Source organism: Mesoplodon densirostris, chromosome 3 (genome assembly GCF_025265405.1).
Source record: "Mesoplodon densirostris isolate mMesDen1 chromosome 3, mMesDen1 primary haplotype, whole genome shotgun sequence".
NCBI classification, from domain to species: Eukaryota; Metazoa; Chordata; class Mammalia; order Artiodactyla; family Ziphiidae; genus Mesoplodon; species Mesoplodon densirostris.
Genome location: NC_082663.1, coordinates 154,391,632 through 154,419,508, shown reverse-complemented (window position 1 = coordinate 154,419,508; position 27,877 = coordinate 154,391,632). Strand labels below are relative to the sequence as shown.

Genomic DNA, 27,877 nt, shown 5'->3' with positions numbered 1-27,877 from the left:
CCTTCTAAAGACCTCTATGAGGCCCTCCAGGACAGGGGGGAGGTGGATGAGCAGGTGAGCTTGTATTGAATTTAGGGCATCTGGAAGTTTTCTACAGAGCTGCCAAGCAACTGGGATGCCTGTCTCTGTCCCAAGTCTTCAAATCAGTATTTAGGGTGCTGGGAAGTCTGAGCAGGGTGAGGGTAAAGGTAAAGACACACATACTAAATCCAAATCCCACGTCTGTTAAGTTGCAGTCTGGCTCATTGGAGACGTTGTTTATTTAGATGCATCAGTGACCAAGAGACAGAGCATAAGCACACATACACCGCCCCCCCCACACGATACATAAAGGCATTTACAGGCGAAGGGACAGGAAGTGTGGGGAGGAGATCACGAGAGCAGATGCAGGCTTCTTTGACCCAGTGAAGAGGGATCTCAGATGGTAACTCTCCCTGGAATTCCTGTTTGAAAGCTACAAGGTAAAGTCCACTCCCAGTGAAGTCCCAGGCCATAAAACACAGCAGTGTTAGAGAAATCTAGGTGTGGGGTCAGGGAAACGTCTGTTTCCTCACTGCAGAAACTTACACCAGCTCTCTTCTTCCCTTAGGGGCCCATCCTGCTCCTTGGTCCCCAGAATCTCCTGGTGGATGATGGGGGAGGACTAGCACCACAGCAACCTGGGCAGATGGTCTGCTGCACAAGGGGAAGGAGAGGGCTAGCAGGGCTGAAGGGCAGCAATTAACCTGTGAGCTGGCTGGCACAAGGCAGTTTCCTTTTAAGGGTACAGAACCATCAAGGAAATTTGCATGTGGGGACCTTCCCACATGACCCTGTGTCAGAGCACCTCTTTTGGAGGAGGGGAAAGGCCTCTGTTGGAGGTTTCCATGATCCCACTGGGTACTGAGGCCTCCTTCGGCTCTAGCTTGTCCCCACTTGCTGCAGATTCTTAGCACCATTCAGGAACTGTGGAGAATGGGGTGTAAGAGGAATAGCAATGCTCTGCCAGGACTGTGTCACTGCTCTAGGAGGAGACTTCACAGTCGGCAGAAATCTGTACAACTGGCCAGCATCTGATCCCAGGGTCAGGAAAGCTTGCACTCTTTTTGGGGAGAGGGAGTGTCATATTAACTCCAAGTTTCCATGCGGCAGCCACTTCCATCTGCCCTTTCCTGCCTAGGCCAAGGTCTGGCGTGAAAGCTCCAGGTTTCACTGGAGATACCTAGAGCCCAGGGAGAGCTCAGTTCTTCAGCTGCAGAGACTGGTCCAAAACTGACCTGTAAAGGAAAGACAGGCCTGGGGCCTCATGATATATAGCCCAGAGGAGCTGGGGAAGGGGAAAGGTCATCCTCCAAACTACCACTCTGGGAGACCCCAAGTCCTGTCAAGATCTCTGCTTCCCTCATCCTGACTTACAGGGCCCATTCCAAAGGGGTGGAGCAAGGGTGGATTCGCCTGGACCAATCAGACGCTCTCTGTGGTCCACTCCTGCCTCAGGCCTGTGTATTCTCCAGGTGTAAGAAAGGAGGAAGAAGGAGCCAAGGGCTGACCATAGTCACAGAAAGTTGGCTCGTGGCTGGTTCAACCTGGGGTGCTGGACAGAAACACCTCTAGTTTTCCAAGGTGGTTGAGTCTTTATGAATGGGTTGCCTTTGCATGGGAATCTGGCCCAGAGGTGATGCCATTGTTTTTGGTGACCTGTAATTTGAGAAGGAACAAAGGCACAGGGTTAGTTTGTAGTGGTTGTGATGGTATTCCAGGTAGCTTATTCCAACGATAGTACAGCTCTTCCAGGGCATGGAGTAATAAGCAGGGCAGCTCTCCTTTACTGAGGGCCACTGCATGCTAGGCACAAGGCTGGGTGTCTTGCTTCTAGTATCCTATTTCATTCTCATGCTAATTCTGCAAGGGGGGACCAGCACCGCCATTTTACATATGAGGAAACTAAAGTTCAGAAAGTATAAGTGACCTGCCCACAGTAAGCTTTTTTTTTTTTTTTTTTTTGTTTTTTTTTGTGGTGTGCAGGCCTCTCAGTGTTGTGGCCTCTCCCGTTGCGGAGCACAGGCTCCAGATGCGCAGGCCCAGCGGCCATGGCTCACGGGCCCAGCCGCTCCGTGGCATGTGGGATCCTCCCGGACTGGGGCACGAACCAGTCTCCCCCGCATCGGCAGGCGGACTCTCAACCACTGCGCCACCAGGGAAGCCCACAGTAAGCTTTTTTAAAGTGTGGTAGATTCAGGACTGCAGCCCATGTATTTCCTCTATACCAAATCATTTATTCTGCCTACAGGGCCCTACATGACCTGGACGGTACAGAATGACCATTCTCCCCATCACATGGAATGAAATGTAAAGTGGCTCTTCTATCACTATCCCACTAGCACCACCTGATATTGTCTTATATGTTTATGGATTTGTTTAGGATCTGCTTCTACCACCAGAGGGGGATCCAAAGGACCAGGGAAACAGCATTGGTCTTGGTTCCTACTGTAGCCCCAGTGCTCAAAACAGGGCTTGGCAAATAATAGATACACAATAAATCTTTGTTGAATGAGTGAAAGCTTATCTCTAACAGCTCCCCTTATCGGGACTAGAACTTCACATATATTATCTCTAACCCTTATATCATCCCATAAGATGAGGATAATGAGCTCCATTTGGAAATGGCAGGGCAAAATGAATAGGCTTTGAAGTCAGAGGTTTGAATCCTGGGTCTGACTCCAAGTAACTATGAGATTTTGGCCAAAGTTACTTAATCTACCTGACATTTGGTTTCCTTGGGTTGTAAAGTGTGTGTGGAGGGTCCTAATTTGGAGCTGCTGGTGCAAATTAATGAGCTTGAATTAGGTGTCCAACAAATTGTACTATAATCTTACAGAAAAGGAATTGGAGACTCAAAGAGGTTTACTGATTCACCTAAGGTCACACAGCTGGGAAGTGTAGGAAGAAAACAGTAAACAACACTAGAATTTTCAAGTCTGGGTAGTCCAGTCCCAGGGTAGGGCTCTGACTGGTTCCATGTTATCTGACAAAACTGCCACCAGCCAAGCTGCAAGGGAGGTATGCTGAAACAGGAGTGAGACGCAGGCCAGGTTGCTAGGGCTTGTCTCAAGTCCATATCTAAGAGGACCCTCAAGAGTCCTCCCAGTTAAAGACATATCTATCAATAAAGCCGCAGTGTGGGAGAGGAGACTTCAGGCAGAGCAGAGAGGACCAAGGATATTTTGACCCCAACACTCTGTACTTCTACCACTTTTATTCATTCGGCTCTGTAAGCAATGCAGAACCAATCACCAAAGTCAAAGCAATCATTTCAGCACACTTGCCTGCCTGAAACTGTTTCCTCATCTGTAAAATGGGGATAATTCCTATCTCAGAAGGTTATGCTGTGGCACACTGTCCACACTACACAGTTCCCTTCTGAGAGGGAGGGACAGAATCATGTGGGCCCTCCCCGGCAGGACCTCGCCTGTTTATATCATATGGTGCCACAACCCCCTTGTCAGCATGATGCCCTGGAGGAGCGTGCTGTGAGCCAGACAAGCCTCAGTGTGAATTATGGCTCCGCCTCATAATACCACTCTGAACCGTGGTTGCCTGTATCAGAGTAATAACCCCTCCTTCCCAGGATTGTTGTGAGGATTACCTGAGAGAATTTGCTTGGCATGTGGCCTGCAACAGACCAGCAGCTCAAACAAAGAATGTTAGTCATTTTCAAGATTATCATGAACAGATGACTCTGATAATCTCGTCCCTTAAAAGAACTTATCACAATTTGTAATTATTGGCTGTTTACATGCTTATTGTTTGTCTCCTCCCATCAGAATGTTAGGTTACAAGAGTAGGGACTGGATCTGTCTTGGCTACCGCTCAGAGGGTGTTCAATATTTGATGAAAGAACCTGGTCATATTTGGTAATAACCAGTAGAAGGAGCTCTTGCCACATAATTGATGGCGCTGGAGACTAAGTCTTCAGGCCAGTGGTGAGGCGGGGTGGAGGAGCTTCCCTAGTCAGACTGCTAACAGCCAAAAAATCTAGGAGACCACCAAGGGAATTGTTTATGTTTCTCTACTAAAACCTTCAGCCCAACAGGTCTAAAGGCTCGGGAGAAGCTGATGTGAGAAGAACTTTCTGTTAACAGATTGAGCTTCTGTTGACTGGCAGAAAAGACTGCCAGGATTCCCTTTTAGCCAAGGAGTACCTTGGCTTTGTTCTGCTTCCAAAGCCCTGAGCTCCTGCTGCAGGCTCTTGAATTTCAAAGTATGATTACTCACTGGTTCTTGTGTTTGAAGCCGCTGACATGAGCTTGGTACTGTTCTATGGAGTTCAGCACTATCTTACAAGTCTTGCAGGCGTAGCCCTTCCCGGCTGAAACACACATAAAAGTCAAGATGCTTAGTTATCCAATAAGAAGGGACCTGGGGACTGCTGCTTTTGACAGCATGTGCAAATGCCCTTCTGAGGATGGATGGGTGGGGTGAGGTTAGGTGATTGGCCCTGATAAGAATCCCAGTGGCCTCAATGCTTAGGGGGCACATGTATGCCTGGGGCTGGGGACCTCCTCGTTCCCTTCTGTGCCCTCAGTCCCAGCACTGAGCCTGGTCCAGAGTAGCTGTCTGTTGAGTAAATAAAAGATTGCTAGAACAAAGAGGTGACATCTGGTGTAACTGTCTTTTCCACCTTGACTGTGCTAAGTAGCCTCATTAAGGATGCCTTTAGCTAAGAGATCTCTGGGAAGGTGCCACTCTCTTTGGGCTTGCAGTAACAGTAATTTATGAGGCCTGTTAGCAAAATCAATCTGTCTCTCTCTCTCTACCATGGGGCTCACAGACACCCTGTCTCACTACCAGGGCTGCTCCAGTGACAAAGTGGCCTTTCTTCACATGGTCTAGCAGAGAGAGCATGGGCCAGGAACCAAGATATGGGGCTGGACTCCTGGCTCTGCATTCACGTGACCTTGGCTAAATCCCTTCCCCTTTCTGATCCTCAGCTTTACTCAACAATAAACCAATTATACCACAACCATTATACTTACAATAAAAAGCAGCTATTGTTTACCAAGTGCCTGATATAGGCCATGCACTTCATATAATTTTGATTGGTGCTCATAACGATTCTGTGAAAACCATTATCATTATTCTCTTATAGATGAGGAAAACAAGGCATGGTTACATGTCCAAGAACACAGAGATAGTAAATGGCAAGCAGGCTTGGCTGATTGCCAAGGCTGTACTTATTCAGCATGCCAGGTGCTAACTGCGCAAGACAGGCAACTGTACACGACTTCAAGAGTCCTCTGACACCTTTTTTTTTTTTTTAAAAGTATTTATTTTTGGCTGCATTGGTGTTTGTTGCTGCACGTGGGCTTTCTCTAGTTGCGGCGAGCAGGGTCTACTCTTTGTTGCTCTTGTTGCAGAGCATGGGCTCTAGGTGCACAGGCTTCCGTAGTTGTGGCTCACGGGCTCTAGAGCGCAGGCTCAGTAGTTGTGGTGTGTGGGTTTAGTTGCTCTGCGGCATGTAGGATCCTCCCCGGCCAGGGCTTGAACCCATGTCCCCTGCATTAGCAGGCAGATTCCTAACCACTGCGCCACCAGGGAAGCCCCCCTCTGACACCTTTTGAATCATCTGCCATCCTAAGTCTCACAGATCTGGAGTAAGATCTAGGTTCAAATCCCAGCTCTATCATTTCTTACTTGTAGGATCACAGGCCAGTTACTTAATCTCTCTGGGATTTGGTTTCCTCATTTGTAAAAGTGGGGCTTCTCTGAGACTTAGGTCCCTTACCTATAAAATGAGGTTAATACTAGTATCAACCTCATAAGGTTATTGTAATGATTCAAATAAAAGCAACTGGCACATAGTAAGTATCCAATAAATGTGAACTTTTGGCTTATCATCACTCTTACGAGTTCCATGAGTGATGCTGGCAAAGAGGTGGAGAGTATCTTTTAACCAGCCTTCCATGGCAGCTGCAGCTACTGAGAACACCAACGATCTCCTCTAATCCAATACTCTAGCAGACGTTCCCGGCTACATCTGTTTCTCTTGTATCTTCAGGTATTTCCTGGAAGACACATCCCTTTAAAGCATTTAAGGGGAAAATTACTGCAATCAGAATTCAGGTCTTTTTTTAGACACTGAAGGCCAGAATTAATGGCTCAATACTAACAGGGAAAAGATGCATAATGGACTAGCAGGATCACCCTCCCCACAAAGTCCAGAGCTGAACCTGAAGCTGGTGTGGGGGTGACAACCACCAATGGTTAAGGGTCACTGATGCCCAGATTACAATAGCCCACTCTTATCATCTATTAAGCACCAAGCACCATGCCAAAATTCTGGATACTTATGCCCTTGGATTCTTACAACAGTGCTGCAAGATAGGTGATGAGCTCCATTTTTCAGAGCAGGAAACAGGCTCAGGGAGGTTAAGTGGTTGACCTGGGGTCAGAGCTGGGATTTGCCCTCTGGGCTGTGAAGCTCCCATTTTCCCCTCTGCACCACAGGTCTCCGGACTCTCCTATGCGAGGTATATCTCAGCACACAGTTTACTGATCTGTAAGCTAGATTCAAATCATCATTTGGGGCAAGTGAATAATTCATTGGTGCTTCTAAAAAACCAGCTTTGTCCAGTACCCACACTCATCCATTTTCATTTTACATGTTTGATATTCTGGTTTACCCCTGTGATTTTATAAAGTATAAGTCACTAGAGTTGATTTTTAAACATCTGGTTTATTTGGAAAAGCACCTGTATCTCCTCCCTTTTACTGCCAAGACTTTTGAAAGCCCTGTCTACAACTGCTTCTCCATTTCCTTGTCTCTCAATTACTTTGCAACCTATCCCCTTACACACACACACACACACACACACACACACACACACACACACACATGTGCACCCTCTTTCCGAGGCCAATGGAGGCTTCCCTGTATCTAAATTTAATGGACAAAATGAATGCTTATGTGGCCTCTTCATATTTGACCTCTCAACAGCACCTGACAGAACTGGTGACTCCTTCCTTCTTCAAAGTCTCCCTGTCCTTGGCTTTCAGCATGCCGCACTCTTGATTTTTCTTCTCTGGTGGCTCCTTCTCAGTTTCTTTTGCTGTCTCATGTTTGACCTCCACCATTTAATACTGGCAGTTCTGGAGGGCTCAATCTTGGTTTTCTTTCTTTCTCTATTTAAATTTCTTTTTATTATTTTAAATTGTGGTAAAATACAAATAACAGAAAATTTACCATCTAATCCATTTTAAGTGTACAATTCAGTAATTGTAAAGGACAGTTCTGGGTTAGAGAAATTTGTTTTTATCGTGTTAAGTATCTTCACATTGTCGTGTAACCAATCTCCAGAACTTTGTCATTTTGCAAAATTAAAAACCTACACCCATTAGACTCCCCATTTCTCCCTCCCCCTAATCCCTGGCAACCACATTCTTTCTGTTTCTATGAGTCTGATTACTCTTTGATATCTCATACAAATGAAATCATACAGGATTTGTCTTTTTGTGACTGGCTTATTTCACTGTGCAGAATGTCCTCAAGGTTCATCCATGTTTGTAGCATGTGCCAGAATTTTCAGGGGGCTCAGTCTTAGATGCTTTGCTCCTTTCTCTCTAAACTCTAAGGGATCTCTTTCATTTCTCTGACTTCAATGACCACTTATTAGTTTCAAACATATGAAACTACCAATATTTAACAGTTTCTGACCTACCAAAATGGCAATATCTCTAACCCAGACCTCTCGTTTAGGCCTAGACCTATATATCCAACTGCCTCTTGAACATCTCTACTTTGATATCTTGTGGGCATCTTAAACTCAAGCTGCCAAAACCTGGTTATCCACCTAATGGCTTCAGACTAAACCTGGGCACCATCCTTAACTGTTCCCTTTCCTTCATCTCCCATACTGGATGGCCAATTCTACTTCCTACATACCTCTTGAATCCATCTACTCCTGTCTACCTCTACCACTGCTATCTTAGTCCAGCCTCCCATATTCTCCAGTATGAATTATTGCAGTAGTCTCACTGCTGGTCTCTCTCCACGACCCTTCCTCCCTAATTGCAAGCCATTCTCCACTTTGTAACTAGAATGATCTAATAATGCTGAAGCTGTGAATAGCTTCCCAATGCTCTTAGGATAAAGGTCCAAATCTCTAACATGACCCACAATGCCATGACTAGACACTTGCTCATCTCCCCAGCAGCATGTTGCCCCACACTATCTCTGTTGTCCCTGGTCCCCCATCTTAAGTTATCTTCATAGCATCCTGTTTGTTTCCTTTTCTAAAGCTTGCCACACTTGTAGTTCATTGCTCAATGCCTGTTTTCTCTGCTAGACTCTAGGCTCCACAAGAATATGGACAATACCTGTCTTGTTTATGTAACCCAGAGGGGATGCTGAGAGCTCTGGCGGCTGGAAGGATTTGGCTACCTGAATGATATGCAGGTTTTAGTTTTGACATTCTTGAGTGAATGAGAGAAATGTGACCCTGGAGTATAAAGCAAACTCCAAGTCTTGTTTAATCTGCTTGGTAGATGCTGCATCCACCCCTGGTGGGAGAGATCTGGATACTCTGGATCAGATACATCTCACATTTGACCCATACTTGTCATGAGACACTTGCCAGGAGCCTCATGGAAACTATTCTCTGGACCTAACACAGAACCTGACTTGGGTTTCAATACTGGCTGCCACAGCCTAGTGTGGGACCCAGAACAAATCATTTCATCTCTCTGATCCTAATGTCCTCATTTGTGAAATGGGGATAATCAAATGTGCACAAAAGAGTTGTTGTGTGGATTAAGTCAGGTAATTAAATGTGAGCCTAAGGCCTGGACTACAGCAGACATCGGTAAGTGCAGGATGACTGACTGTCTGAAAGAACGAATGAACAAGGGTCGACTGAAGCCAGCAGGGAAGAGCCAAGCTGCTAACAACCTAAATCCTTTGCTAGGGCAGAACCCCTGTCAGCAGAAGTCACTGCTTGCATACCCTAGGTCAACATCCCACCTCTGTAAGAAGGGGGTCAGAGAGAGCTCAGTGTCTCTGCTGACACCCTGGACTCGGAGAGCCTACAGCCAAGTACACTCAGAGCTGAAGGCAGGGAGAAGGAGTGTACATTCTGGAACCAGACAGAGCTACAGACCCCTACTGACGCTGTCACTTATTAACATCAGTCATATCAGCTGTATGACCTGAGCAAGTCACTCTGAGTCTCATCTTCTTTATTTGTAAAGTGGGAAAATGACAATTATTTTACAGGAATGCTGTGGGGATCAAATTATAATGTATATATTAATATCAAAGTGGGATGTGATACCCCTTCCCCCCACCTAGATTTTCATGAAAGAATTTAGTTGATCTGTAATGAAGTCAAATGATTTAAGCCAGAGACAAGGATCCAGGATACAGTTCTAGGATGAAATATGGTAATTTAGCTTAGACAAATGGAGAAGGGTAAATACAAGAAGGAGGCTCTGGTTTGAGATAAAAGTAAAGAATGGATACAAGTTAAGATAAGCAGCCTGAAACACTGCAGTGCCTCAGTCCTGCCAGTGGAAAAGAGATAATGAGGGAATGACCAGGGCAGGACCGAGTAAAGCTGGGGCAGGAACTGGAGCAAAAGAGGGTTAGCTGCAGGAGAACACTGGGTTGTGCTAGCTGGATGCTATGTCGTGAAGCAGGGCTCTGAGGAGCTTGGTTCTGAAGTTTCCAGATGCCTCAGCATATGGGATTGATCCTGTTAAAGGGAAAGGCACTACCTATATGTAGGACCAGTAAATAAATATTAGTCATTCCTTTCTGATTTTGAAGAGGTTTCTAAAAGAGGGTCTTTCAAAGGCATTGGAAAGGCAATCCTTGGCACCCTGCTAAAGGAATCTCTCCCTTGCTGCATAGCCACCACTTTGTACCTTTCTCATCAGGCAGTATTGCCCAAGGACGGCCTGTGCTGTATGGTGCTTTGGGGCTTGGGGGGTTGTTAGAGAGGCATGATCGTTCCCCTTGCCCATATGTGGTCTGGAACATCTATGGCATCTGGGTGTTCACCTCTCCAGGAATGTGGGAAGAGCACAGATGGCTCTGAGCAAGAGCTTCCTTGCACCTGGATGCCATGGTGCTGTCTGTCTGGTGCTGCATCTCCATGGCCTGGGGAAGAAGCCCTGGGGACTCACACCAATGCTTAAGTAGGCTCCACAAGACAGAGACTGTATCAGATTTGGTCACTACTATAACCCAGTGAGGGAATGCAGCAGGTTTTCAATAAATATTTGCTGACTGAAAGAGAAAATAATAACCTCCCCCTCCCCACCCTTACTATAGGCTGTGAGTAGTTACTGTGATGGGAAGGGCTCCTAACTTTTTATGAATGCTCACTCCTGTGATGCTGACTGGTATCTGGAGGTCAGGGCAGTAGTTAATGTTCTGAGTCAGAGTGGTCTCCTTCACCACTCTATCCCAGGGACACAGGTGGGCCTTAGCTGCTGGGAGACGAGGGATTCTGAGGACATTATAAAATCTGGCAGAGGCTGCTGAGGCCTTCACACAAGAAATGTGGATGACAGGGAGTTTAAATCAGAGGTTGCAGATTGGTGGCCCTTGCCCCAAATCTGGCTTGCAGGCAGGTTTGACTCACATAGGGTTTACACTTTTAAAAATTTAGTTGCACATTTAAAAATCAGGAGAATTCTTATTCAAATCTGGCTTCTAGATTCTTTTGAAAAACTGAAAGATATGGTAACAACTGGCTGGAGCTGTCTAGGAGAGGCACATACCCTCAGCTAATCATATCCCCTCCTGGCTCTTTCACATATTGAAATTTCCTGTCCAGCCTCTGCAGGCATTTGAGTTTGCAATGCCTGCTTCAGAAGACCTAAGGAGGAAAAGCATAGCCTCGGTGGTCCAGGGAACCCCAGCAGTCAAGCCCCGATCCAGCTCTGGGTGTGAGCTGGGCCCCTTACCTGATGAGTCAGTGACAGCGGGGTCGGCCAGCCGCCCGTAGTGTGCCATAAGTTTGAGCTTGGTCTCCTGTTTCCTGTGTTTCTTGCCCATATAATGTTGCTGAGCCATGACAGGGTCATTGAAAGTCGCGTGGCAGAGGCTGCAGAACTTGTCTGGGTCTATCATCTCTCTATTCTGGTGCAAGGCTAAGGTGGAGGCCACAAGGAAAGGGTTTGTAAGGCGTTTCGACAGAGCTGCGGTGAGAGAGTTCAAACAGAAACAATGAAAAAACCCAGAAGGTGCCAGGCTTTCGCGTATGCTGAATGCAAAGAAAGGTTTGGTCACTAGTTAATCACACCTGCAGGTGTGGCACTGCCTGCGTGAATCACACAGTGAAAATCTTCTCTAATTGAGAAGATATGGGGAGCCCAAAGACCGCCTACTTTGTTCGGCAGCTTTAACTACTTCAGGCACATGAATCCTGATTTTCTTATATTCCGAGAGGGATCTGCACTTCTGCTATCAAGTTGACAAATTACAACAGATTAGAGATGTACATGCTTGCAATCTTCTCATCCCTCGGAATTCCCCAGAACTTCACAGCAAATGGGACAAGAAGTTTGGGTGTTTTACTCCCATCCTCAAAGTACCCCAGTTATGGATGTGGAAGTCAATGCACAGATGTAGAAACTGAGGGCCTGAGGGCCTGGAGGGTCATTTAGAAAAGGCACTGTACTAGGGGGGCCTTTTAGGCTACACTGCCTTCTAGGCTGAGTGGGGGAGCGGAGGATGACATTGACATTTAGTTATGAGATTTGTATATATATTTTCTCTTTTGGTCCTCAGAACTATGCCATGAGGTAGGTGTCATTTTGCCACAAGACAGAGAAAAACCGAGGCTCAGATGGGTGAAATGACTTATCCAAGATCACCCAGCTAATGAGTGAATATAGGTCTGTGTGACCCTGAAGACCATGCCCTCTCCTCTATGCCAGGCTGCCAGAGTGTGGCAGGGAGACCTGAAGGCTACAGTCCATGCGTTCACCTTCAGAAAACATCCCTGGCTGTGGTCCATGAATTCAGTTAATCAGAGCCTGGTATGGGCATATATGTAAGCCTCCCGTGGGCCAACAAATGTCCTGATGCTGACTGCAGGCTGCACTGCTGCTTTATAAAGTGGATGTCATGACTCACTCATGAGTCCACGTGGCTGGAATGGTGTCAATCTAGTAACCACTGCTTTAAAAATGTGGTCTAGAACCCCCACCAATGGTGGAGGAGAGGTGGGGCTCAGCAGCACTCACAGACAGATGTTCTTTCATCTCTGTACCACTTCAATGGGGGAAGTTTTGAGGATTTTCAACAAGCCAGAAGAAACTTGCTGGCTTTTCTCACAATGGTTTTCCAGTATAGGAAATCTCAATTTCCCTGGCTATTTGATTTTCCTTAGCCATTGTTTCAGCAAGTCACTGGAAAAGTAAGGTACATGTTGTAGAATATTCAATAATATGAGAAAATATTCAGTATGTGGTGTTGAGTTAAAAAAAAAAGAAAAGAAAAAAAAGCAGGTTATACAGCAAACTGGTTCTTATGTCCTCGGTTCTGTAAAACAACAAAAACCATACTGGTGATGTGTGGAAAAAAGACCAAAAGCATTGAGTAAAAGTGTGCTTTTCAGTCTTTTCCAACTTTTCTACAATGAATGTAGATTCTTGATGTCAGAAAAGAAATAATCACGATCACTGAAACATAGGGTCTTTCTTTAAAAGATACTGAAGAGAAGCATCAGAGGTGAATGGTTAAGTAAAGTTGGAGGAACCACTTAATGGACATCCAGTAAAAATGAGAGCTACAGGAGTCTTCTCTCAGGAAACAACTTGAAATATGGAAAGAGAATTCTACAGGAATGTTTGCTGTAGTGTTATTTACAAACATTAATAAAGGAGAGGGGGAAAACGTAAATGTTCACCATTAGAGGACTGGTTAAATAAATGTGCTGTGATGGGATACTGTCATTAAAAATGTTTATGAAAAAGTTTTTAATAACATGGGGAAATACAAATGTTATATTAAGTGAAAAGAGCATAAAAGAAAATTATACACATGATATGATCATGTCATTATTAAAAGACATAACGTGCAATCTATATGTGTATACTGGTATTTTGAAATGTTACCAACATATTAACAGTGTTTCTCTCTTGGTGGCAGGATTTGGGTGGTATTTTACTTTTCTCTTTGTACCTTTTGCATTGTTTGAACTAGAAATAACAATAATGAGTATGCGTTGTTCTTATAAAAACAATAAGGTTAAAGTATTTTATGTTTATATATATAATCTAGACATACATAAAACACATATACGCACAGATATACACACATACACATAACAAAAGATTATAGGAGAAACAGTACTCCAAAATGTTAACAGTGGTTATCTTTGAATGGTAAAATGATGAGTATTTTTCTTTCCATTTATCTATATTTTCCATATTTTCTACAACATGCTTGTATTACTTTTACATTAGAAAAATGTTTAATTTCAGAAATATAGTTATAAACTCATGTAATAACATGGAAATGTGCTTAAACTACAAAATTAAAAGTTAAAGCAGGATACAAATGGTGCATGCACTATGATTATAGCTATATAAAAACATACCTGTTATGTGGCAAGGGCCAAAAGTAAATACAAAACATAAACCCTTGAATATGGAATCTTTGGACCGGGCATATTCCAGGGAATTTTCCCATTTATAGAAAGTTAAGCTCATGTAAACCTAAAGATAAGTGACCATATGAAGTTCTGTTCTTAAGCTAATTTCCCTTGGTCTAATGTTTAATCTTTTTGGTACCATAAATGGTACCAACACTGAATTTAAACAAAAGCAATTAGTACTAGTATAACTTAATGATGAACAAACCATAAGCAAGGCCAGTGACATGCTCCAGGTGGTGGATGCCTGATCAACTTCTGCATTTTATGCGGGGATTCCATTCACTGGCTATCTTGATGATGGTGATAATACTAACAATAGGAACCGTGGGGAATTCCCTGGCAGTCCAGTGATTAGGACTTGGCACTTTCACTACTGGGGCCCGGGTTCAATCCCTGGTCAGGGAACTAAGATCCTGCAGGCCACTTGGCCAAAAAAAAAATGAGAACTGTCCTTTACTGAGCATTTATTACATCCTAGGTTCCTTGTATACCTTATTTCATCCTCAAAACTTATGAAGTAGTATTATCAACATTTTATAGGTGAGAAAACTCAGGCACGAAGAAGTTCAGTCATACAGCCAGTAAATAGCAGTGGCAGGATTTAAACTTGGGCATCCATGACTTTATCTCTTGTTTCATAGCAGGAATACTAGATTTGGGTGTGATAAGAGAGTATAATTATGAGTGATTTTTTTACCCTATCATCAAGGTCTTCCAAAACATCACTGTCTTGTTTTTATAATACAGCAATTCAAAAAAGGACAAGTATTATAGATAGTATAGTCTACTTCTTGGTCCAAAATAAAGACAGAAGCAAAAATTACCAAGAAAAAAATAAAATAAAGATCAAAGAATTTTCAGTTTTGACTAACTGCAGTTAGCAGAGGTTTAAAATCCCAGAAAGTCATGAGTTAATGAGATGAAAGTGAAGGCTGAGCCCCAGGGGTGACAAGATAAAGGGGGCTGTTTTAGAAGTCACTGCACTGGGAGTGAATTCATGGCAGTTGCAAATACAGTTTGCTGGGCAGCAGTGGCAGCGCTGAAGTATTCAGCTTCGAAAGGCAAGTCCCTGTCTTGAGGAGAACAGGCAGCTTTGAGGATTAAAGTGAGCAGGGCATAACCTGAGCACACGAAAAAGACAAGGATTTAGCTTTTAATTTGGAATGCATGGCAACAGGGCAGGTGGATGCTAGGAGGGAAACATCTAAGTGGGAGAGGCAGGAGATAGAATGCTCTCCTGGTGTGCATAGCCTGGAGGACTTTGGCACTCCTGACTTATAATGATTTTTAAGGACAAAAGCTCAGGGCTAAGAAGCTTCTATAGAGAAAAACTGATGTAACCAAAGAAAGGGAGGTTAGGTGAGTACAACTCCGAGGATGCATTTCAGTGAAGCTGGGTCTACTCTGATATATATATATATTTTTTACTCTGATATTTTTAAGGGCTCTCAAAAGCAGTTCAACCTCTTCAAGTCTGTGGCCCCAGTGAGCATTTCTGGGAGCACCTGGCATTGGTGCCTTGAGGACGGGAGGGGTCCCGATACATAGCACCACTCAGGAAAACCAGTACCTTCCACCTTAGTGGATTGCTGCTTCAGCTTTAAGTTCTTTGCGTGGGTCTTCCCCAGGTAGTGCGACTGGGCCACGACAGGGGAGGAAAAGGTCATGTTACAGCTGGGGCAGCACTGGTTCTTGTCTTTGCTTCTGCTGCTCTTCTGGTTAAGGAGAAAGAACACAGGTCTGGTCACGCCACTGCCCGGCCAGGAAATCCTCACTGGTTCCCCACTGCCCATAGGAGAATGAGCATTCAAGGCCCCCTTCGTACACTAACCCCAACCTACCTTTCCGGATTCTTTTCCAGCTACTTCATCCCATGCTCTACTCACCATTCCCCCTTTTGTTCTCTGCTACTTCCTTGTTTTACTTGGGCCATATTCCTGCTGCCTAGAATGATCTTCCTTTCTTTACTGCCTGGCATATGTCTGCTTAGCCTTCAAGGCCCAGATTAAATATTACCTCTTCTGAGAGACTTTTACGCAAGAAAATTACTCAGTAAACAATTATCAAGCCACTTTGTGTGATTATTCCAGTAAGGAAGAACTCATCTTGTTCTTCCTCTGTACTCCTGGAGTGCATTAAATAGACCTCTATCATACCACTCGCTTGTCACCCTAAACTGACAGTGTCACAGCTTAGGAGACTTTTCTGTGAACCAAAGTGCAACATTTGGGCAAAGACTGTTGGATTCATCTTTGTTTCCTATCCTTAGCACTCTGCTGGAGTCTGGCACACAGCAGATGTTCAGGGTTTGATGAACAAGCAGATCATTGGGTTTTATTTCATGATTATGATTAGGCTAGAAAACAATGTACTTCAAGTCTATATTAAGAGTTCCCAGCCTCTCTCTTACATCTGATTTCTGAATACAGTATTCATTCTAATATAGCATTTTTCAACCTTGGTACTATTGACATTTTGGGCTGGATAATTCTTTGTTGGATGGGGAGGGGCCCATGATCCCATTAGAACTACTGGGCCACTGAGTAGAAGGATCAGAGATATAGAGAGGTGAAGTGACTTGCCCAGAGTCACAGAGGTGATCTTGTCTTTCTGGATTCTAAATCACAAGAAGGGCAACCAGGGGATGAGCCAGTGAATTTGGAGAAGGGATGAGCAAGGCCCTTCCAAATCTGTGGTCCCTATGACAGGGAGGCACAGTTTGTAGTGTAAGCTCTTACTCACTGAGCATCCACTAGGAATTGGAATTTTACCTCACAATACCCTTAAGAGGTAGGAACTATTATCTCCATTTTATGGGTGAGGTACAGAGAGGTTAAGTGACTTGTCCAAAGTCACCCAACCAGTTAAGTTGTAGAGCTAGTATTGGGCCCTAGTCTGCTGACTTTTCATGCATGACATTTGCACAGCCTGCTATGGAACAAAAATAATGGTACACCTCAGGGATTGGGGTTGTTTCAGCATAATTCTCACAGTATTTCTAAGGCAAAAAGCAAACATGCTGGAAAAGTGTTTAATCCACTTGTTTATTCCAAATATTCAAGTATTGAACTCAGCTCTTTCCCCCAGATCTCAAGAAAGCAAGCAACCTGGCTTTCTTTCACTTTCTCTTCTTGAGTAGGGAATGGACAGCTGTCCTAATCTAACAAATCACTGACAATGGCTCCATTTACTGAGCGCCTACTATGTGCCAGGCTCTGTGTTGGGTGTTTTAATAAACCTGCCTTCATTTTAGTTTGGAAAAATCCTGAAAGGTAGTTGACATTAGCATCCTCATTATTATAGAGGATGAAATCAAGGCTCAGAGAAGTAATAAGACTTGCCCAAATCACACGACAGGGCCAGGATTTGAAGCCAAGTCAGTCTGACTCAAAGCCCATGTTCTTTCCACCACACCAACCTGCCTGCTGGCTTCATCGGGAAGTGAGCAGTCTCAACATGGCAGCTGTATTACCTGATCTGAGTCTAGCTTCTTCGTGTCCCCCTTTAATGTCTCCATTCCATGGATTGCTAGGTATCTCTTCACTTTGTTGGCATGTTTTTTGCTCTGCAAGAACCCAGGAAAAAGATCAAAGATAGCTAAATGCCATTTCATATCTAAGGCACTCAAAAACACTTACTAGGTTTTCATCTGATTCATCCTCACAGACCCTTTTGAGGAGGAGAGGGTGGGGGAAGAAACCTAGTTTATTGAGTTCCTACTCTGTATAAAGTACTTAAATGCTGTCAAATCTAATCTTCACAATAATTTATGAGAAAATTATCATCATCTCAATCTTACAGATGAGGAAACTGAGGCTGAAGATAGTGAGGTTTCTTGCCCAAGATGAGTAGCAGAGATGTGATTCAAACACAGGTCTATTTAGAGCCAAAGCATGTACTTTCTACTGTACCAAGCTGCAGGGGAACATATAAGTATAATGATCCTGATTTGGATGGAAGAAATGAGACTCAGAAAAATTAGGTCAATCTTCAAGTCACAGCCAACATGCATGGAGGCAACACCTGGGTGGCTAAAAAGGAATTCACTGCACAAGCCAGGGAGAAGTGGGGGTTTGACACTGGGTCTGGAAAAATAAAGCAGTACTAAAGGTACAAGGGCATACCTGGTAGTGTGCCAGCTTCTGGGACTCAGAAATTAGCAAGGCGCAGCAAACCTTACACTGGGTGTTGGTGAAGAGACACTGGTTCTTCTGGATCATGTGTTCCACTACAGAGAGGAAAATAAAAATCTTTGAGTTAAAAACCTGCCTCAACAGCACTGTCTTTGAACCCTGCCTCAAACGCAGGAACTGAGTAATGGAATGCCATACTATTAAATCGGCAAACCTCAGCCACCCCTCCCCTACTGCTTTCATGAATCATGTTATATTCTCGTGCCACCTCACGTGTAACTTACTTTATACTTTTATGTACGCCAACTTTCTTTCTTCTTTCTAAATGATTATTATTATTTATTTATTTATTTTTGGCTGTGCCACATGGCATGTGGGATCTTAGTTCCCCGACCAGGGATGGAACCCATGCCCCCTGCAGTGGAAGCGTGCAGTCTTAGCCACTGGACTGCCAGGGAAGTCCCTATGCCAACTTTCTTTACTAAGTAAATTCTTTTAAAAAGGAATCTTTAAATAATAAACTTAAGTAAATACCAATAAAAATAAATACAATAAAAATGAAACAATTCTAGCCAGATACTGGTGTGAGAGGCTCGCAGTTCTCTCTAAAAAGAACAAAAGAGTGGCAAACGCAGTCTCTGCTGCTGTCACTGCCCCAGTCTCTTCCCCCGGCCTCTTGTTGCCACGAATTGCCAAGATGTCACTTTCTAACAAGCTGACTCTGGACAAGCTGGATGTGAAGGGGAGGCGGGTCATCATGAGAGTGGACTTCAATGTTCCTAGGAAGAACAACGAGATAACAAACAACCAGAGGTTCAAGGCTGCCCTTCCAAGCATCAAATTCTGCTTGGACATTGGAGCCAAGTCCATTGTTCTTATGAGCCATCTGGGCCAGACGGATGGTGTCCCCATGCCTGACAAGTACTCCTTGCAGCCAGTTGCTGTAGAACTCAAATCTCTGCTGGGCAAGGACGTTTTGTTCTTGAAGGACTAGAAAGCTTGTGCTCACCTAGCTGCTGGGTCTGTCATCCTGCTGGAGAACCTTCGCTTTCATGTGGAGGAAGACGGGAAGGGAAAAGATGCTTCTGGGAACAAGGTTAAAGCTGAGACAGCCAAAACAGAAGCCTTCCGAGCTTTGCTTTCCAAGCTAGGGGATGTGTATGTCAAGATGCTTTTGGCACTGGTCACCAAGCCCAGAGCTCCATGGTGGGAGTAAATCTGCCAAAGAAGGCTAGAGGTTTTTTGATGAAGAAGGAGCTGAACTACTTGGCAAGGCCTTGGAGAGCCCAGAGCGACCCTTCCTGGCCATCCTGGGTGGAGCTAAAGTTACGGACAAGATCCAGCTGATCAATAATATGCCTTTACCTTCCTTAAGGTGCTCAACAACATGGAGATTGGCACTTCTCTGTTTGGGATCCAAGATTGTCAAAGACCTGATGTCCAAAGCTGAGAAGAATGGTGTGAAGATTACCTTGCCTGTTGGCTTTGTCACTGCTGATAAGTTTGATGAGAATGCCAAGACTGGCCAAGCCACTGTGGCCTCTGGCATACCAGCTGGCTGGATGCGCTTGGACTGTGGTCCTGAGAGCAGCAAGGAGTATGCTGAGGTTGATGCTCAGGCTAAGCAGATCGTGTGGAATGGACCTGTGGCCGTATTTGAATGGGAAGCTTTTGCCCAAGGAACCAAAGCCCTCATGGATGAGGTGGTAAAAGCCACTTCCAGGGGCTGCATCACCATCATAGGTGGTGGAGACACTGCTACTTGCTGTGCCAAATGGAACACGGAGGATAAAGGCAGACATGTGAGCACTGGGGGTGGTGCCAGTTTAGAGCTCCTGGAAGGTAAAGTGCTTCCTGGGGTGGATGCTCTCAGAAATGTTTAGTACTTTCCTGCCTTTTGGTTCCTGTGCATAGCCCCTAAGTCAACTTAGCACTTTCTGCATCTCCACTTGGCATTAGCTAATATCTTCCCCCATGTCAAGATTTGGCTAGTGGCCAAGAGATGTAGCGCCAGGAACCCTTAAACAGTTGTACGGCATCTCAGCTCACATTTACTGCACCCTGGATTTGCCTACATTCTTCAAGATCCTATTTGAATTTCTTAGAGACTAAACCATTGTGCATTCTAGAGTGCATATATTTATATTATGCCTGTCAAAAGAAAGTGAGCTGTATTAGCTTAGTTCTCTTTATGAAGTAGCTTATTCTGATTAGCTTTGTCATTGTTTCACCACTCAGCATGGAAACAAAATGAAATTCCAATTGTTGGTAGGGAGCGAGAAGAAGTTGGTGATCTATTAAATAAATAATAAAAATATCCATTGAAACTAGAAAAAAAAATAAAGAGAGAGAGAGTGGCAACTGTGAGGAGAGTTGTTAAGACATTGTAGCACCCAACTGAGACGACTTCCCAGACAGAATCAGAAGAATTGAAAGACGTGAAAAGAGAATAATTTTCTCACTGTTCTTTTCTTTTTTAAAAAATTAATTAATTTATTTATTTTTGGCTGTGTTGGGTCTTCGTTGTGTGTGGGCTTTCTCTAGTTGCAGAGGCGGGGGCTACTCTTCGTTGCAGTGCACAGGCTTCTCATTGAGGTGGCTTCTCTTGTTGTGGAGCACGGGCTCTAGGTGCACAGGCTTCAGTAGTTGTGGCTCATGGGCTCTAGAGCACAGGCTCAGTAGTTGGGGTGCACGAGCTTAGTTGCTCTGCGGCACGTGGGATCTTCCCGGACCAGGGCTCGAACCCGTGTCCCGTGCACTGGCAGGCGGATTCTTAACCACTGCACTACCAGGGAAGTCCATTAGGTAATTTTATATATTTCAAAATCAGATCAAGAACAGTGAGAAGGGACTTCCTTGGTGGCGCAGTGGTTAAGAATCCGCCTGTCAGTGCACGGGACACGGGTTCGAGCCCTGGTCCGGGAAGATCCCATATGCCGCAGAGCAACTAAGCCCGTGCACCCCAACTACTGAGACCACGAGCCACAACTACTGAAGCCCGCACGCCTAGAGCCTGTGTTGCGCAACAAGAGAAATCACCGCAGTGAGAAGCCCGTGTGCTGCAATGAAGAGTAGCCACCACCCGCCACAACTAGAGAAAGCCTGCTCACAGCAACGAAGACCCAATGCAGCCAAAAAAAAAGTTACCTAATGTGTCACACAAGTTCCACACCATAGGAAACTATAGTATTAACCTGTGCTTAATTGTTGGGCCTGGAAAACAAAGCTTTACTTTTTTTTTTTTTTTTTTTTTTTGCGGTATGCGGGCCTCTTACTCTCGTGGCCTCTCCCGTTGCGGAGCACAGGGTCCGGAAGTACAGGCTCAGAAGCCATGGCTCAGGGGCCCAGCCGCTCCGCGGCATGTGGGATCCTCCTGGACCGGGGCACGAACCCGTGTCCCCTGCATTGGCAGGCTGACTCTCAACCACTGCACCACCAGGGAAGCCCCCAAAGCTTTACTTTTTGAGGAGGGAGTAAAATCTCACTCAAGGCATGAGTTCTATCATGACATCGACAATCTGAGGCAGGGGTAGAATCTAGAAAACCGTGAGGGGACGGCAAATTCATGTGTTTTATCTTCTACTCTGGACCAAAAAGTGGGCAAGATTCTCTGGAGGGAGGTTCTTGGTGGGGAACTTTTAAGGTGCCTCTCCCTACTCCACAAGATATAAAGCTTATTTATTTATGCCAGCCCTTTTAGGAAGAAGGGCTGTTGTCTGGCTATATTTCTGACCCTGAGGGTCTTTTGTTTATTGCCCTATTTTTCTCCTACAGTGTTTGGTAAATTTTTGTGAAAGACTGTGGCTGCCTCAGCCGTGCTCAGAGAAACCAACAGAAGTGGGTCTGTGAACACATCTGGGCCAGAGCTTTTTAAAGGGAGGGTGAGAGGCTCCTCAGAATGCAAAGCCCATAAAGGGAAAATGCTACCCAGGAGTCAGGATCCAGCCATTCTCTCCTTGCCTGGAGATGATGGATTTTGTTTTATTAAAGGAGACGGGGTTTCCTTTCAAGGATATTCAGAATCTGACTCCCAAAGACTAAACAGGGCAAGGACCATGTCTCTTATGACTTTGTATACCCAGTATCTAATAAAATGCCTGACTCAGAATGGCCATCACTAAAAAGTCTACAAATAACAAATGCTGGAGACAGTATGGAGAAAAGGGAACCCTCCTATGCTGTTGGTGGGAATGTAAATTGGTGCAGCCACTGTGGAAAATAGTACGGAGGTTCCTCAAAAAACTAAAAATAGAGTTGCCATATGATCCAGCAATCCCACTCTTGGGCATATATCCAGCCAAAACTATAATTCAAAAAGATACATGCACCCTTATGTTCATAGCAGCACTATTCACAATAGCCATGACATGGAAACAACCTAAATGTTCATTGATAGATGAATGGATAAAGAAGATGTGGTACATATATACAATGGAATACTACTCAGCCATAAAAAAAGAATGAAATAATGTAATTTGCAGCAACACGGATGGACCTAGAGATTATCATACTAAGTGAAGTCAGAAAGAGAAAGACAAATACCATATATCACTTATATGTGGAATCTAACATATGACACAAATGAACTTATCTACAAAACAGAAACAGACTCACAGACATAGAGAACAGACTCATCGTTGCCAAGGGGGAGGTGGGAGATGGATGGATTGGGAGTTTGGGATTAGTAGATGCAAACTATCATATATAGAATGGATTAAACAACAAGGTCCTCCTGTATAGCACAGGGAAGTATATTTAATATACTGTGATAAACCATAATGGAAAAGAATATGAAAAAGAATATACATGTATATGTATGTATATATATGAAACTGAATCACTTTGCTATACAGCAGAAATTAACACATTGTAAATCAACTATACTTCAATAAAATAAATTAAAAATAAAATCCCTAACCCACAGGAGGGGCTTGGTGAATACCTGCTGAATAAATGAAATACACCTCTTTGGCCTCAGAGAATACACTCACACAGTTCACAATTATGTATTCAGAATGCCTTCTACATGCCAGCAATGGGTTTAGTGCTGGGGTCATGTCAACAAATAAGAGAGAGGACAAAGTAAATAAATAAGCAAGATAGTGACAGAGAGTGAGAAATATTATGAGAACAAGCAAACAAAGTGGTAGAGAATGATGGGGCTGTATAGTCAGTGAAGACCATGTTAGGGAGGCGTTAGCCACAAGAAGGTCTGGGGGAAACTGTTCCAGCCTGAGATAGTGTCAAGTCTCTGAGGCAGGGATGAGTTTGGCATATGCAAGGAATGAAGAGAAGGACAGTGTGGATATAGTATGGTGAATGAGAGAATAGTGGTAGGAAATAAAGTTGGAGAGAGCTTGAGGTCTACCAGATCATGTGGAATGAGTATGAGGCCTCATAAACCATGGTATGAACTACAGATTTTATTCTTAGTGCAATGAGAGGTGACAAGATATGGCTTATGTTTTGAAAAGATTAGTCTGTTCGTTGTGTCAGCAGATTATATGGGAATAGGAATGGAAACAGGAAGAACAGGGAAAAGGCTGTTGCAGTCTTCTAGGCAATAGATGACAGAAATTTGGACTAGGCAGGTTGTCAATGGAGATGAGAAAAGTGGATGGATTTGGAATTATGTTCTGGAAGTAGATCTGACATCCAATTTCTTTGATTGGATGTAGGGGGTGAAGTAGGACAGCATTCAAGGATAACTCCTAGGTTTTGAATTTGAGCAACTAACAGATGAGAACTGGAGGAAGACAGCCTTGGAGGAGAAATTAAAGACTTTTGCTTTGGATATATTAAACATGAGTGGTCTATCACATACATGGGTAGAGATATCAAGTAGTCAGCTAGAGATTCAGGCCTAGAGCTTGAGGGAAAGCTCAGAGCTGGGGATACAAATTGAGACTCCTGGGACTGAGTCTTGGACCCTCCAAATTCAGAAGTCAGGCAGAGGAAGTGAAGTTGAATATAAAATGAGTATGAGGTGGGACTTTGGCTATAGCAGAGTGAGGATATCCTCTTCACCCAAGGCAACTAAAACACTGGACAAAACTGACAAAAACAATCCCTTCAGTACTCTGGAAATTGACCAAAGGCACTTAACAATTGGGGAAGCACTTATGCTTTATATATCTGCTGAACTTCGGGTGAGAAGAGCGGGAATCTGGGACTGCTCTCATCCCCTCCCACACTCAGTCAGTGCAGAGGTTCTACCAGGAAGAGGTAGGATGTGAGAACCAATAGCTTCCCTGTGGAAGAGGAAATTGATTTGGAGTGGTGGGCAATGCCCCTACCTAGTGATAATGTTGGTGGAAGTGATGGCTCAGAGGTAGGTGAGGAGGAAAGGCCAAAGGCTCTACTATAGCCTTTGCTGTGTCATGTTTGTGGCTGAAACTGTGTGGCAGTGGGGACCTAAGAGGGCCCAAGTTAGCCACATACTCCTGGCCAACTCTGAGGTTGTACACATGCACAGAAGAGATGCAAAAGGCCCTGACAGAAAGTAAAAGCCAGGGCTGACTTTAAAATGGCCTGAACTTTGAATGTACTTTCCTACCTACCTACAGATCCAACCGAGGCCTTTACTGTCTCCAGGTATTTACTGAATCACTGGTTGACTACTAAGCAACATATAGGCACATGGAAGACAGAAATTATAAAAAAGAACCAAATTGGGAATATTTGCTCTTAAAGTCTTCAGCTACCATGTAAGCGATTTTCTTCTAAGCTGTGAGGAAGTCTTAACTATTCCATGCATGAAATCACATGGAGAGACTCTGAGACTATGTGAAAAAAGAGATGCCCGGCCAGCCTCCAGAAGTTCCATCCCACTGCCGTTTCAGCTCTAGCCACTACCTGACTGCAACTGCATAAGAGACCTTGAGTCAGAACTGTCCAGCCAACCCTTTCTTGAATTCCTGACTCACAAAATCTGTGAGAGGTTCATGAGATTGGAGGAAGCTAAGGTCCACAGAGGGAAAAAGAACTTATATGAATTATCAGAATTCTGAGAAGGTGGCCTGAATGTGAATCCCTGCTTCCCAGATATCCACATACAACTCTAATCCAATTACCAATTACCAGAGGGGAAATTCCAAATATAGGAAATTAGGTGCTTAGAAAATTATTGGAAAGGCTGAAGGTACTAGGTTGAGCCTTCCAGAAATGTCTCTGGGAACAATGCATAACTGTTCCAACAGGTGAGCTATAATCTCAGGCCTCCACTGCAGCCTTGCTGGAAGTAAGAAGCTTCCATTGTCATTGAACATGCCTCTTAACATATGAAGCTGGAGAATGGATGCTGGAACACTGATGTAAGAAGATCTTATTGTTCCACGACCTTTCTTGACAGTAACAATAGCTGTAGAAATATGATCTTCACTGCATTTCTGCCTTCCAAATCTTACGAGAAGGCATCTGATTGGCAGGATTTATTTTGTATCCATATTGTAGACAATGAGAAGAGGTATGGGGCAGAGGCTGAGAGATCTAGAATGTGACATAGAGGGCTGATTTTCATAGGGTCACGAAGTAGGGACAGTAAGTCTAGCCATATCAACAACTAAATTAAATGTCAATAGTTTAAACAGCCCACTCAAAAGGCGGAGATTGGGTTTCCCTGGTGGCGCAGTGGTTGAGAGTCCTCCTGCCGATGCAGGGGACATGGGTTCGTGCCCCGGTCCGGGAAGATCCCACGTGCCACGGAGCGGCTGGGCCTGTGAGCCATGGCCGCTAAGCCTGTGCGTCCAGAGCCTGTGCTCCGCAACGGGAGAGGCCACAACAGTGAGAGGCCCGCATATGGCAAAAAATAAAATAAAATAAAATAAAGGCAGAGATTATTAGATAATTAAAAAAGCAAGATTTATACAATGGAATTCTATTTAGCAATAAAAAGGAATGACGTATTAATACATACTACAATTTGGCTGAACCTCAAAAACATGCTGAGTGAGAGAAGCCAATGAAAAAGACTATATAGTATAGGATTCCATTTACTGAAAGGTCCAGAAAAGGCAAATTTATAGAGACAGAAAACAGATTAGTGGGTTGCCAAGGGCAGGAGGTAAGAGTGGGGATTTAATGTAAAGGAGCACAAATTGGAGTGATGGAAATATTCTAAACTGGACTAGGGCTATACAACTCTATACTTTTACTACAATTAATTGAATTTTACAGTTACAATGGGTGAATTTTATGGTATGTAAATTATAACTCAATGAGAAAACAAAAATTATAACTAAGAGAAAATAAAAAACCAAGGTGAGTAGGACTTGGTGTTATAGGTATCTACCTAGACCTCAAATAAATTATTGGACAAAGTGAGAGCAGGGAAATGAACTGGGTTCTAAATGACTGTGGGCATTCATACACACATAAACAGTTCACTTCCCAGAGCACAGCTGCTGTGTTCTCTGCTTCAATGTCCAGGGCATGCCTTCCCTATCCCCTGAGGACAAAGGTCGCTTCCTCTTTGTGTACCCTCAACTCTTAGACTTCCCACTTTACTGAACCCACTACATTATACTGCAACTGTCTTGGTGTCTGCTTCCTGGATTAGACTACAAGCCCCTCCAGGGCAAGGACAGTATTATTCTCAACTCTGTAGCTCTGATGCCCAGCCAATCCTGGGAACAGAGCAGGCGTCAGTGAATGTTGGTCAAATTAATGAAAGAAAAATTGCGGGTGGTGGAGGGTGGAGGAGAGGCAACTTTGTGCCAGACAAGTTTGAAAGTATGAGGGTGAGGGGGATAGGAGCCTCTTATTAATTTAGGAGTCAGACTAGACTCGTTTTTAAATTGGAGAAGTATACACCAGGGTATAGGTATGTATACCACCCCAAATTTAAACATATCTTCCTTGGATGTGGTCAAAAATTCCATTTTATCCCAGGACAATCAGTTCACAAGCAACATATTAACTTTCCAAGATTAGTCTGCTCAGCAAGCAAACAAACCTTTAGAGAAATCTATTTCCCTGCAGATTACCTGACAGGATTAGCACAAAAGCCCAGTTTGTGTACTTCTGGGTTAGAGTTAAGCAGCTAGCTCTGCTAAGGACTGTGAAGGGGGTCACAAAACGGGGTCAGAGCAGCTCTTTCCATTCTCCTCTTTCTATTTCCATTTTACCCAGGGCTAGGTCAAGTGCAGAACCTGGGAAGCTTCAGCCCAGAAGTGCCCCCCTAGACGGACTTGTATATCCTGTTCTCCACAACCTTGGGTCAAGCGTGGGATACAACAAGCTGGAGCCATAGTATACCCGGCCAGGCTCTCGGGCTCCTGGCCCCTATATTAGAAAAGCGATTCAAGTGGTGGAGACAGGTCACACCAAGAAACAGGGGTAAGCCAGGGCTCAGTCTCCAAGTTCAGGAGGAACACTGAGGTATGGAGAAGGCCCTCTAGAGCCCTCGGAAGTGTGGGGCATGAGAGAAGGGAGGCAAGAGACACTAGGGGTGGGGGAACCTGGAGACTGGGATAGTGAAGAGGTTACGAGGCTGGCGGGGAAGGTTCTGAGGGTCTCCGAAACGGCGTGGACGGCACGCCCGGAGGATTCCAGTCCCAAGTTTAGGCAGAAGTAAGCTCTCGCGGGTGAGGAAAGCGGGGTAAAGAACCACGCGGCCAGAGCGTGAGAAGGCCCTTGACCATTTGCGCGCGCTTCTTGTGGCACACAGCCTGGATTTTCAGGGGAGCCGGTACAAGGCGCCCGGGTCTTGGTGAGGTGCAGGAGTCAGGGAGTCCCGGGGCGCATAACGCAAGGGGGCGGGCCGGGCGCCAGAGGGTGTGACCGTAGACCCGGGGGCTGGTCCGCGTCCCCGCCCCGCGCTTCCGCCAGTCTCCGCGAAAGGAGCAGGCGGGCGAGTGTCTTCCTGCCTCTGAAGTCCCCGGACTCACCTTCCTCCCTCCCCACTGGTTGGGCCCCGGACACTGCTTCCCAGAGGCGGCGCGCCCTCTCGCGGTCGAAGCGCAGCCCGTCGGATTCCCGGCCCTCCCGCTCTTCCGAGTTGTTGTACGGCCGGGCCGCGCCGCTGTCCGCGGCCTCCGCGGTGCCCAACGCTGAATACTCCATCTTCCCCACAATCCCTAACCGGCTATAGCCGCTCAT

At 44.8% G+C, this 27,877-nt stretch overlaps 1 protein-coding gene and 1 pseudogene across 3 annotated transcripts; one reads left to right on the top strand and one right to left on the bottom strand.

The window, feature by feature from the left end:
- Positions 1-225: 225 nt before the first annotated feature.
- On the bottom strand, positions 226-27,877 carry ZNF346 (zinc finger protein 346). Of its 3 annotated transcripts, none has more exons than XM_060094862.1 (7): positions 27,667-27,877; positions 17,771-17,874; positions 17,119-17,211; positions 15,217-15,361; positions 10,948-11,181; positions 4,255-4,348; positions 226-1,677 (listed from the first exon to the last, which is right to left on the bottom strand). In XM_060094862.1, the coding sequence occupies exons 1-7, from the start codon at positions 27,875-27,877 to the stop codon at positions 1,590-1,592; spliced, it is 969 nt and encodes a 322-aa protein (XP_059950845.1). In that variant the 3' UTR covers positions 226-1,589. The 3 variants fall into 3 exon arrangements, with proteins under 3 accessions (XP_059950845.1, XP_059950847.1, XP_059950846.1); XM_060094864.1 differs by having other exon boundaries at positions 10,948-11,133; positions 27,667-27,864; XM_060094863.1 differs by lacking the exon at positions 4,255-4,348 and having other exon boundaries at positions 27,667-27,864.
- On the top strand, positions 18,477-19,887 carry LOC132487136 (phosphoglycerate kinase 1-like; annotated as a pseudogene).

Coding starts and splice junctions, on each gene's coding strand:
- ZNF346 (XM_060094862.1), bottom strand. CDS start 27,877: ATGAGCGGCTATAGCCGGTTAGGGATTGTGGGGAAGATGGAGTATTCA. Junction 17,875..27,666: donor ACCAGTGGGGAGGGAGGAAG/GTGAGTCCGGGG, acceptor TCCTCTCTGTAG/TGGAACACATGATCCAGAAG. Junction 11,182..15,216: donor GCAATCCACTAAGGTGGAAG/GTACTGGTTTTC, acceptor CTCTCACCGCAG/CTCTGTCGAAACGCCTTACA.